Source organism: Camelus bactrianus, chromosome 7 (assembly GCF_048773025.1).
Source record: "Camelus bactrianus isolate YW-2024 breed Bactrian camel chromosome 7, ASM4877302v1, whole genome shotgun sequence".
NCBI classification, from domain to species: domain Eukaryota; kingdom Metazoa; phylum Chordata; class Mammalia; order Artiodactyla; family Camelidae; genus Camelus; species Camelus bactrianus.
The window spans coordinates 77,681,762-77,694,729 of NC_133545.1; the positions used below are offsets into that span (position 1 = coordinate 77,681,762).

Below are 12,968 nucleotides of genomic sequence, written 5' to 3' on the forward strand. Positions count from 1 at the left end.
GGAGAGAGAGAGCTGTCTGTCAATATGAACTAGGGCTTGGTGCATATATTTTAACATAAACACTACCTATGACACATGTTGTGTGAATGTATTTGATTTATTGTTATACACCCTGGCCAGCAGACTATTTAAAATGCTTTAAAAAGCTGCAAATGAAACATAGGGCATGAAGCAAGGAACTCTGGATTTTACTGAACTATGTAGGATTAAGTGCTGAGTCCTTTTCCTTTCTAAAGCAACTTTAAAATACTGATTTAATTTTTTTCAAGAACTGTCAGGGGAAGGGGGCTATAGCTCAATGGGAGAGTGTGTGCTTAGTGTGCACGAGGTCCTGGGTTCAATCCCCGGTGCCTCTACTAAGGGGGGAAAAAGAATTGTTATATTTGTAACAAGAATTAGATGGTCCTTTGCAATCTCAAAGAAAATTAATAATATATAAGCCTGGAGTGGTAAGTAATACATCTGGATAAGCTGTATTATCCAGCTTAACTGACTGAAGAAGGGACTCTCATATCTAAATAACATGTTAATACCTAAGGGAGAAATAGAATTATAAGGAAATGCTGGCTTCTAAAATAAAAGGGTGTGAGATACACAGCCTTATGTTGAATATCAGAAAGAATTTTGCCAAGAAGAAATTGTAACAATAGTTGAGACACCCTTACCTCTTCCAGGATGCTTTTCAAGGCAGCAAAACTGGTTGAGCAACTGAAACTTACCAGATATCTTTCAAAAACACCTTGAAGGTATAAGGAATTGTGGAAATGTAAGGCATAAGGTAAATCAGGTATTTGCACAGGACTTGTGTGCCAACAGTAACTATGTGGGGTTAAGTCAGTTCTATTTGTATAACTGAGCAAAATTCGTGACTTCACCAAAATCATTTACTTTGTGAGTCCATGGCAGAACTCACGGGCAATTGAGATTTCTTGCTTCCTACTGCAATTCTTGGTCTCTAGTGTTGACTGGGGGTAAAAGACCAAAAAAAAAAAAAGCCCCCCCCAACCTAAAAGTTACAAGTTATATTTTATTTCAGAAATGTACTTGAGGACTAAAGCCCAGGAAATAGCCCCCAAGAGAGCTCTGAGGAACTGTTCCCAAGAGGTAAGGAAGGAGCCAGGATATAGGAGTTTTTGCTGGAAAGGAAAAAAAAAAGGTCAAAGATCAAAAGATGACTGCTAATCACAGACATCTCAAGTTAATGATGTTAGTGCTCTTCTATGTATGGGAGGATGCAAGTCTGGGCTCACTAAACTCACTCCTTTGACTTGCATCTTGACTATCTAGTGTCAGGATCCAGTTTTCCTCCATCCTGCATCTCACAGGGCACCCGCAGGGGTGGCTGCAGTGGCTGATGGCTTGATGGCCACAACAGTCTGTTTACTGATACGGAAAGCAACATTCTTTTGTCCGCACTCTATATTCTCCTAAAAGTGATCTGTTATTGAACCTGCTATACAGAGAAATTTGTATAAAGTTTCCAGTGCAGCTTGTAAGCCGATTTTGAGAAGCAAACTTTATTTTACCAACAGATCTGAGTTTTCCTGTCCCTTTTTATGTTCTTAAATTTGTAAATCGAAAGTTGCCTCAAATCCTGAAGAAGCATATAAATTTTAGATGTGGGGAGATGTGATGGCGGATGATACAGAAGTAATTGTCTCCACCATAAAAATGAGGTAGGTTTTTTCTACCACCTGTTAAGTAGGTGGTTTTCCCAGGTTTCAGCCACAGCCTAGGTCTTGCCATTTTCCAAAAAATAAAAATAAGCCACTACAAAATATATACACGTGAAATGTTTCGTTAGGGTAACTGAGTTGTTATATTAAATGTATTTTTTACTCTCAACCGTGAATCTGAGTAGGACCCTGGGTGGCCCTACCGGGTACTAAAGCCTTAACACGTCCCCTGTTTCTTGTTTGTAGAAAAAGGTTTCAGCCTCCTAGACCTTCCCTGAGTTCCAAAGGGCAGATTAAAACAGTATTTAGGGAAGTGAGGGAATACAGAAGCAAAGGAAAAGCTGTCAAAAGGCAGTGCAGCCCTGGGGCAGGGTTCTGGTCCCTCCTGAGGGGATATACATAACAATCTGATTCAGATCTTTCCAGTTCTTCTACAGGAACTAAGGCCCTCACCCAAGTGAAGGACGGAAACTTCAGGATGAGACCAGATTCCTGGAGCACAGCCATGTGACCTCACCACCAACCAATCAGAAGAAGGTCACACACCCTGAGTCCTCACCCCAAATTTTGCTTTTAAAAACTTCCCCCCAAACTGTCAGGGAGGTTGGGTTTTCTTTGAGCACGAGCCACCCATTCTTGTTTGCTTAGCCCTGCAGTAAACCTGTGAACTAAAGTTTATATTTCACGGCAAGGCAAGAAAAATTTAAACAAAAAAATTCTCTGCCTTTTAGCTTCCTCTCCCCGACACTGTGCCTGTGTGTCTGCATCATGCATCCACCGAACCTCCCCCATTGGCAGGAATACCTGCTCAGCTGTAAAGAGCAACATCTCCCTGGCATCAACAAGACAACTCCTTAGAAAATGACGTTCCTTCTAGATCTCGTAAGGGGTCACATGACCCACCAGGATGCTGCTTAGGTCTGGTCAATAACATCATTTGATGGACAGCCCTCTGTCTCAAAAAACTTAGTAACTACCTTGATTTCTAACCAGTGGAAAAGTTCTCAGAATTTTGTGAGGTGCTCTTCCCAGGTTATCATCCTCAAATTTGGCTCAAATAAAATTTTCCATTTCTTTCTTAAATCGACTGATTGTTTCGTTGGCAAACCTTTCTCTGCTCCAAACTCTGATGTTTTGGTTGGTTTGGTTGCACTGTGCATCAGGCACATGAACCTGCATTTGACATTTGGAAAGACAAAATGCCTTTTTTCCCCCTCAGGTTCAAGGGAAAGGTTAAGTGTGAACTGGAAAGGGACTCTGAAATGACAAGAGCATTTGACTGTTGACTCTTGACCGCCACAACCCAGAAGTGAGACCCTCCATGTTTTCTATTTAACATGAAAAAGCAGTTTACAAAGTAGAATCCTTGACTGAGTCTATGAGCACTAAGTATAACCAGGCAAAATCTTGTGTAAAGTTGCTTCTAATTGCTCATTTTCCATCTCTACCCTAAAACCTACCGCAATCCTGCCAAGGAACAAGACAGGAAGCCACGTATCCTTAGAAGTGTACTGCCTCTTGTAGGCTGAAGACTGACACTTCACAGAAGTATACATCCCTTTACACAGTAATTGTATTCTTGAATTATATACGAATGACATTCCTGTAAAGCCAAATAATATTTTAATTATTTTAGGACTGGTGCTCACTCGAAAGACATCTTTGGCAAATCTTTTTCTTGTAATTGCTCCTTCAAGCTGAACTTAAATATCCTCAATATTTTTTATGACTATAGAGCACATTATGATATGCTGTATAACTTCAAGAAGCTGGAATGTTAATTAGACAAATACTGTCTGCCTTTCTATGATTGGCACTGTGAGGGAATCCAAACGAGTTACAAGATGGTGCTTAGCTTATATGAATAGGATGTCCTGTTCTTCAAAAAATTATAATATATAGAGCAAGGGATGTTTAAAACAGCACATGGAAGCTATTTAATGGAGTCAGTGTTCAAAACATCATATGACATGCAGTATAACACACCAATACAATACATATTAATAAGAAAATTCATGTGGCTTATTTTCTTTTATTCATCTGTTGAGCAGGTAGCTTGGACCACATGATGCATCTGATATGGACCAGACAAAAAGATGCATGAGAAATATGGAAGGAAGAGGTAATGTGAATTTGGGTGGAGGTAAATGTAAGCAAAATGTTGTGTAGCACATTTAGGCACATAGTATTCCTATGATCTTAATTGCTTTTTATCAGAATTGCCTCTAAAATGAGCTACATCTGACTGGCAACTAAAAGAAAATAGTGAAAGGCTGAGGATACCAAACAGAAATGAGAGAAAATGTGTGGGAGTTTGTGTTAAATGGTTCAGATACAGAAACTATCTATTCTAGAAAATTTGCAGTGAAAAACATGAACTATCATTTGAGTAGATGAAAACCTTCATCATTCTGCCTTTTGATTTTATAAAGCAGAAGTGGGATCAACTAGAATGATTTGTTGCCTTCTCTAATACATTTTCATTAATACCCAACTGCAGAAAAATATGAAAACAAATGTATGTATATGTATGACTGAAACACTATGCTATACACTAGAAATTGACATATTGTAACTGACTATACTTCAATTAAAAAAAAAAAATGCAACTGCACAACTTACAAAATCGTTTTGAAGGCAACTGAGACCACAAATGTTAGTCCCCTCCATGTCATGAGGACAGCCACATTTACTTCCCTAGATCTGGGTCTCCTAAACACCAAATACATTCAGCTGCTTACAGGAACTCTGGCCACACATTTCTTGCCTTCACAGCGACTCACTATCTAAAGTTGAATCCATCCTTTCCCCGTCTCCCAGGGCCCAAGTCTGTTCTCTCCAACATTGTCTACCCCTGTCAGTAGCATCGACAGAACGCAAATATCCAAGCCAGAAAACCTGCCCATCTTAGAAACCCAACAATCTAAAAAAAAATTTTTTTTGAGGTAACATTGGTTTATAACACTATACAAGTTTCCTACATACAACATATTTCTCCTTCTGAGTACAATACAGTATGCTCACCATCAACGATTTAGTTTCCGTCTGTTACTAAACAGCTGATCCTCTTGGCCCACTTGCCTGCCCACCGCCTCTGTGACCTGCGTCTTCCCTTCTGTGCTCTGTCCGTACCTGTTCCAACAAGCCTTGATTTCTTCCTCCTAATGGTGATAGTGTTAAAACACCCACACACCAACCCACTGAAGAAAGGTCTTGTTTTAAAGTCATCTGAGTAAAATCTAAACTTTTAGTCGCATCAAAAACCACCAACACAAGAGACATACGTATTTCAGACCCAGTTCTGAAATGGCCCCCTTCATTCATTTCCAGGCAATTCCATACCATTTGAGTTTACCTGAGCACCCTGAACTAAGATCATGACAAAATCAACTCACTTTACATAGTCTACTAAGATATATGGAAGGATGTTTGTAAGAGTTTAAATAATCCACCAAGAAAGGTACTGTCTGAAATTTGGGCACTTCCTGTTTCAGTCCATATACATGTTCCATTTCCTAATTTTAGCACTTGATTTGAATGATTTCATTTGCTTACTTTTTAACATTTTGAACAGCGATATTTAAAATAGTTAAGCAATGCCCTGTGCTTCAACTTCTGTCTTTCTTAGTCCAGCAAAGTAGTTATTGGTGTGCCAAATGTGGTGGAATCCAGGCAAATATAGAGTTTAATTTCACCCCTAAAAAGGATTTATCTAGTTTTTTTTAACTAACAAATTAGAACTTGATGTTTCTTTATGAAAACAGAAGTATTTTACAAACTGCTGAAAAGACATTTTGATTTTAGATGACAACTTCTTGACATATTTGGGCATAGTTTATGTGTAATATGTGTGTTGTGTATATATGGTATCTACTAACCAAAAAAGTAGGTGCTATTTAAAGAAATGGACTTTTTAGTGTCAACTTTACCATGGAAATACCTTATTAAAAGATGTTTTTTAATATATATAATACAAATATCATTTTGTTATATATAAATATATAATTGATGTAGAAATTCTTTAATTATATCCATATTAGTTAAAGAGTAGAATTCACATATGTAAAAATTTCTAAGGAGATCTTACTAATTTTGTACTTTGATCTTTTTTCTGGTTTATGACTTGGCTGGTTTTGTTAGTCATCCAAGAATTAATGATCATGTTCCTGTTAAATATACATAAGGTACTAAGGTAGGCATTTAGCTTCCTAGGAGAGTCAGAAGACATGACTAATTGTACTCCAAAAGGTGTAGAGCTTCTAATACCAATATTTAATCAGTTGTGACTGAACTACGAATATTACTCTTCTATTTATTGACTCGGACAAAAATGAAAGTGTGTGGAATATTTTATATATTTGTATCCTTGTAAATTAGCAATGATCAACAACTAGTAGGAACTAAATATTTTTGAACGAATGGAAAAAACTTTAAAAGAAAATCATTTATAATAATATACAATATCTCGATCTGAACTTGAAGTTACTCTCCCCACCATAGTGTCCACAAATAAAAATATCTCCACTAAGGCTTTTAGTAAAAACTTTTTTTAAAAAAATTGAAGTATAGTCATTTACAATGTGTCAATTTCTGGTGTACAGCACAATGTTCCAGCCGTATATATACATACATATATTCGTTTTCATGTTCTTTTTCTTTAAAGGTTATTACAAGATGTTGAATATAGTTCCCTTTGCTATATAGAAGAAATTTGGTTTTTTAATTTTTTTTTACATATAGTGCCTAACATTTGCAAATCTCAAACTGCTAAATTTATCCCTTCCCACTCCCTTTCCCCTGTAACCATGAAGTTGTTTATTATGTCTGCGAGTCTTTTTTTTTTTGTAGGTGAGTTCATTAGTATCCTCTTTTTTTCTATTTTAGATTCCACATATGAGCAATATCATATAGTATTTTTCTTTCTCTTTCTGGCTTACTTCACTTAGAATGATGATCTCTAGGTCCATCCATGTTGCTGTAAGTGGCATTATTTTATTCTTTTTTATGGCTGAGTAGTATTCCATTGTATAAATATACCACAACTTCCTTATCCAATCATCTGTCGATGGACATTTAGGTTGCTTCCATGTCTTGGCTATTGTATATAGTGCTGCTATGAAAATTGGGGTGCATGTATCTTTTTGAATTAGAGTTCCCTCTGGATATATGCCAAGGAGTGGATTGCTAGATCATATGGTAAGTCTATTTTTAGATTTTTGAGGAATCTCCATACTGTTTTCCATAATGGCTGCACCAAACGACATTCCCACCAGCAGTGTAGGAGGGGAGTTCCCTTTTTTCCACACCCTCTCCAGAATTTATCATTCATGGACTTTTGAATGATGACCATTCTGACTGGTATGAGATGATACCTTGTAGTTTTGATTTGCATTTCTCTGATAATTAGTAATATTGAGCATTTTTTCATGTGCCTATTGGCCATTTGTATGTCTTCACTGGAGAATTGTTTGTTTAGGTCTTCTGCGCTTTTTTGGATTGGGTTTTTTTTGTTGTTGTTATTAAGTTGTATGAGCTGTTTATACATTCTGGAAATCTAGTAAAATCTTTCAAATTGGAAAACCTTTTAAAATATGGTTCAGCCAAAAGCAGATCTCGTGGTTTATACAGTGAAGGGAGGAAAAAGCACCAGCTCTTGAGAGCTCATTTTTTGGGGAGGGAAAGCTTTTTAGTTTCCTGGAGGGAATTAGACATAAATATCTCAGATTTTAGTTTTAAATGATCAGATGATTTTTCTTTTTGTCAAGAAATTAAACACTGGAGTTCATATTTTCAATTTTTCAATTCCCGGGGCACACGATCCTCCACTGTAAAAAAAAAAAAAAAAAAGGGAAGAATATTAAATTATACAAAATAGCAGAGCTGTATTTGCGTCTTGGGGTCACTGTTAATCTGAAAGATGATAAATACAAATCTTGTCCTTTTTACTCAGGGAAAAATTCAGGCATTTTATTGGCCTTCCGAATTACTTTAAGAAACAGAAAAAGTTTGATTACTATATGTGAATACAGAAAGTAAATCTTTGATCACATGGTAAGGAGGACTATTCTATAATTTCACTTCAAGGATTCAAACAGGGAGTCCCTAAAAGAATTTGAAAACTTGCTGCAACATTGGAGTTACTTTGGATTTCTTGGTTATGTGGCTTTTCGGTATATTTAAAAATTCAAGAAATGTAGGGGGTTTAAAGGAATAATTAGCTATGATTGAAGGCTCTTTTTCAAAAGGATTATTTTGACTTGATTTCTTCTGGTGTAAGTTTTCCTCTTACAATTTTAAGCATAGGTATAGTGATCTAAAGATACAAAACCTAAAGCATAGCTTAAGTGATTAAACACTAAAGGTTCAAAGGAAAAAAGCTTAATAATGCCTTTGTAATGGGAATGGTATAAACATCAATTATAGACTAGGCACTGTGATGGACAGCCTTGTTTAAAGTGAAGTAAACTATAAAGCCAGCGAAGCCATCCTTCTCAGGTGAGTCAGAGCTTTAGTAACTTGAGGAACTCCTAGTGGAAACGAAGTGGGAAGACATTCTTCTTTTATCAGTGAGAAGCCCTCTGGAGAGGAAAAATGGTTAACAAAAACTAACCAGGTAAGCTTAGATAATGAGTCACAAATTAAATCAGTTTAAGTCACACATTATACCCCTCTGTATTGCCTTAACCAACAAGCAAGCTGGTCAATAAGGGAAACACCGCTTTGACTCGCCTCAATTCCAAAGTCAATAGTAATCCCCACCCCCCACCTGGAGCTCTGTAAATTCTCCAGACCCCGAGCTTCTCTATCACTGTTTTTCCGCAAGCCTCTCAGTGCCTGGCACACAGCCGGCATTCATCTAATCTTGGGTGAATTGAACACAGGTGGCAGAGAAATCTCAAGTTGCTGTCCCGGGAGTGGCGAGGCAAGGCTCAGGTGAAAGGAATTATGCTAATTATTCTGACTGGAGCCCAGCACCATCTTTTTATCCCCATCAGGCCTGGGGCCGTGATTTGTGGGTGACTGGGTACCTCGCGAGGCCGCACTGCTTCCGCCTGTGCAGTCATCTCCTTCCCCTCGCACTAAAACAATACCTTGGCCTCCTGCCAAACTTTGAGCCGCGAGCGACTCTGGCTGTTTATGACCCAGAATGGGTGCTGGAAGAGGCTTGAGGCTGCTCGGAGTGCTAGGAGAGGCCCAAAGGAAGAGAAGAGGCCAAAGCTTTAAAACACTCCCTTCCTCCGCCCCCTCCCTTTTGTCCCAGACACCAAAACAAACGAGCTGATACACGTGTCCCTATGACTCTTGTTTACTATCAAGACTGCACAGTGCACGTATCTCTGGGACATGTAGTCCAACCCGTTCCTCCGATGTGCGGTTTCCGAGAGGAACAGAGCTAGGCTGACTACGAACCCACAATCCATTTCGGGGGCAAAGTTTGGCTGGGGTCCCGGGAGTCTCGGCAGCAATCCAATCCGAAGCGCTCACTCTAGTGATTGACACGCCGTCTCCTCCAGTAAACACAACACAAAAGTCAATACAAGCCCGCCCCCGAGATAGGCTGTGGTATCACCCAATGAGAGAGGGACATGATCGAGTGGCAGTTTCGCAGACCAATAGGAGGGCAAAAGAGCAAGGAGGAGGTTCAACCCCCGGGGGTTTGAAGGGAGGGGGAAGACGAAGCTTGAAAGACTTGGTAATGGCGACGGGTTTGGTAAGTGGGAAAGTTTCGGTTGAGGACTAAGAGCGGCGGCGGGAGCAGTAACGCGCGCTGGGGAAGCCGGCGCCAGTCAGAAATGGGGTATGCGAGCTGCTGGTGGTGTTGTCGTGGCCAGGGCGGCTCGCGGCGCGGCTGCCTGCACTCGGCAGCGGGTTTGTTGTCTTTCAGTTCGGGAAGGGGGTGGGGGTGGGGAAGGGAGGGGCAGGATCCCGAGGGGAGCCGGCGGCCGGGCGAGCCTGGGTCGGCCTTCCTCTTCCTCATGGTGGGGGTAGTTAACCGGCCGATGCCTGCCCTTGGCGAACCCACCGGCCCGGCGTCTCCCGCGAGTTCACCTGGGCTTCGCGGCGGCGCAGCCCGCGGGAGTCTTGGGGCGGGGGCTGGGAGGTGTCGGCGCGGACCGCTCTCCGGGCCGGGGAGCGCGGTGGGTGGCCCGGCCGGGTGCGGAGATGGGGCGGGCCTGGGCCGGGGAAGGGGGCCGATGCGGCGCTAGGGCTGCCCAGGAAAGTTTGACTTCAACTCCCCGCGTATGGGCGGAGGGTCGGAGGTTGGCCCGAGGTGGGCGGCCGGCCGGGGTTGGGGGACTCCAGCGAGACGCCGCCTCTTTCGGGGCCGAGAGGGGATCTGGCCGAGCTGGGAAGCTCGCGGAGCCGCTGGGCCCCGGGGCTCATTGTTACGCAGTTCGAATGAATGGGCTCCTTGGCGCCTGCGCGATGGGGCTGAACTGAGGGGAAAAACAAGCCTGGAGTCCAGGCTGCGGTCACATGATGGGGGGAGGGGAGGGGAACGCGATGAATGGCGAAAGAGGGTGGGGGATGGACTTGGCGTGAACTGGGAGGCACTGCCTCTGTGTGACCGAGAGCCGAGGCTTGGCAGGCGATTCCAGTCTCCGCCTTCCAACCTATGCTGCTGCCCTAGGCAGATTAAAACAAAACAAAAAAAGAATCCAGGCGAAGTCGACAGCCGGGGCCCGGTTTTTGCAGCTTCTTTAAACGCTACATACTGTCTAGGGGATTTCACTTGCCGCCTTGCATTCTACACTCGTTAGAGCTCTTTATTAAGGAGTCTTCACCAAGAATCTTTTGTAAAAGGACCTCTGAGCAATACTCAAAAGAGTCTAGCTCTGGGAGCCACTGATGCTAAGACAGGAGGGTCGAAGGGAGTTTTATGTATATTTACTAGGAAGTGCTGGAGTCCTACCAGCAGTTCCGACTAAGTGCTTTCAGTTGGTTACCCAGTAATAGACGATTCCTAACAGTGGTTTTCAAATTAGTTACCTGTTTTTGTTTGTTTGTTTTGGGGGAGGTAATTAGGTTTATTTAGCTGGTTAATGGCGGTACTGGAGATTGAACTCGGGACCTTGTTCATTTTAAGCATGCTCTCTACCACTGAGCTATACCCTCCCCTTCAAAGTTACCTTTAGAGAATTAAAATAATTTTAACGTTTGTAAATAATTTCCTGTTGTTTAACTGTGGATAATGATCTACATTTGTATTGTACTCCTAATACTTTGTCTTTGCTTTTTGTTATTGTTGTTTTGCTGTTATCTTCTGATTTAGGTTGCTAACAAGAGTGTTAGGGTCAGCTGTTAAATTTCCCTGAGTAAACTACTCAGTTCTTTCTGAGAAGGCAATAGTTGGCAAAGTTTTAAGAAAATTTGAATTATAATCAAAAGAATTAAATACACTCGTTAAGTTTTTGAGCAACTTTATACTTTTGAGGAAGCCGTTTACTTTACAGCAAAATACTGCTGTTTATTCGAACTTGACAAATACATTATTTATAGAATGATTTGCTTTCACTTTCTAGTTTCTATTTTGTTTAGTTTCATAAGCCCGATTACCTTTTTTAGCCTGGAACTCTTCCCCTTTGTTGGCTTTTCCAACTTGTACTCCATACATTATTTAGAAAAGTACCTTCTCCCAGGGTTTCCTGCAAGTCTGGCTCCCCAGTTTTCCTTGTTTCACGGTGCCTACTTCTCAGCCTTGAAACATGGTACTGTCGCTTTAAGAGTTGTCTTCTCCACTGTATTTTAATTTCATTGGACCTTTTCCTCACTAGCCAAATGCTCAGTGATGCAAGCAAATGACCTGGGCTTCATGAATGAATAAACTGCTGGACCCTGAAGGTCTTTGAGGGAGAATTGCAAACTGGTCTCCTGTATTTGTTTGAAATGAAAGTATCAGTAATTTTTTTTTAATCTGCCATAAATAATCATGAGAACATGCTAATGAGGCAACGCCAGATATTTTACATGTATTATCTTTTAAGCATGAAAGTGTTTAGTTAATTCTGAGAAAATAACAAATTTTTTAAGCTGACAAATATCTTTTATTTCGTAAAATTCAGGAAAAGTGATATTATTTATTAGCAATGATAGTCTTGTATATTCTTGTTTATGCCTGACTCAGTATTTATATTTTGATCTATGTTTACTTTGGTACTCCGTATCATAATTTATACTGTCATTTGCTACAGAAGGAAGAGAAAAATTTCTAGTATAGTTGTTTGAATTTTTTAAAGTTATTGACAGCTTAGAAAAGCTTTTTTCACAAATTGTTTTAGGTAATATGAAATTTTTTAGGATTACAACCAAGTTTGGGAATCGTATATTATTTCATAAGTTTTTTTTTCATAAGACCACCTATCTTAACTACTGTTTGAATTGACAGTACTCATGTAAACAGATTTGTGGATGGCTTGTAGTGGTGTGTTAGAGGTTTTCTGTTGTTCATCAAATCAGTATTTTGTGTGAAATCGGCATGAAATTGGTAAAAACTTGTGTAGCTGTATTTGATACTGTCCAGTAAAGGCAAAGAGTCTAGTTGGGGCAGCAGTGACTAATGAGATAGAAGAATGCTTTGGAACCAGGTGAGGATGTGTGATGTAATATCTTTTATATCTCTAATAACTGATAGACAGATGCTGGTCCAGTTTACCTGGAAAACTGAGGCATAGAGGTTAAATTGTTTGGGGTCATATAGATGGTACGTGATATTCTACAGTAGTTCTATGGAAAGAATACCGCCCACTCTTGGGGTATGGATTTTGTTTTGTTATGTTTCCTTAGCACTGTGGCAAACTAGAGTTGTAGAAACATTTTTTTTGAAATCTTTTGTTTGAAATTTCATTGAAAATACTCTAGAAGAACTGCATTAAAGCCCCCAGCTGCTTTCGGTGTACAAAGTTGCATTTAATACAGTTTGTTAAGTTTGTTATGGAGGCTCGCTTTAGCTTGGCGTTATGTAATGCATTTTAAATACTACTTCAGTTTCTCATTAGAGATACAAAGTTCATCCTCTGCCCCCAAACAATTTGAGCTTGGTATAGAAGTCCTTCAGGATTAGGGCAGGACACATAGCAGAGCCTTTCCTTGATACTCATACTGAGGATGGAAAGATAAGGAAGGATTCAGGGAAGAACAGGCACTTGAAAGTAGATGTCCAACTAACCTATGTTGGTCTATACCTTTTGTCCCTTTTTGCTCAGGGTTTTGTTTTGTTTTTGTTTTTGTTTTTTTTTAAGAGAAAATGGTCCCTTTCATTCGTTAGGGTCCTGTTTTCCTCATCCAGAATAC

The 12,968-nt window shown here is 40.2% G+C and overlaps 1 protein-coding gene across 3 annotated transcripts in view; it reads left to right on the plus strand.

The window, feature by feature from the left end:
- The first annotated feature begins 9,285 nt into the window (after positions 1-9,285).
- HBP1 (HMG-box transcription factor 1) overlaps positions 9,286-12,968 on the plus strand; it is a 28,238-nt gene continuing 24,555 nt past the window's right edge. For 2 of the 3 annotated variants that reach the window (XM_010946710.3, XM_074367661.1), the window contains exon 1: positions 9,286-9,387. In XM_010946710.3, the coding sequence (XP_010945012.1) occupies positions 9,373-9,387 (15 nt within the window). In that variant the 5' untranslated portion in view covers positions 9,286-9,372. Of the gene's footprint in view, positions 9,388-9,450; positions 9,475-12,968 lie in introns of those variants that run through there. The other variant, XM_010946711.3, reaches the window with a different exon arrangement.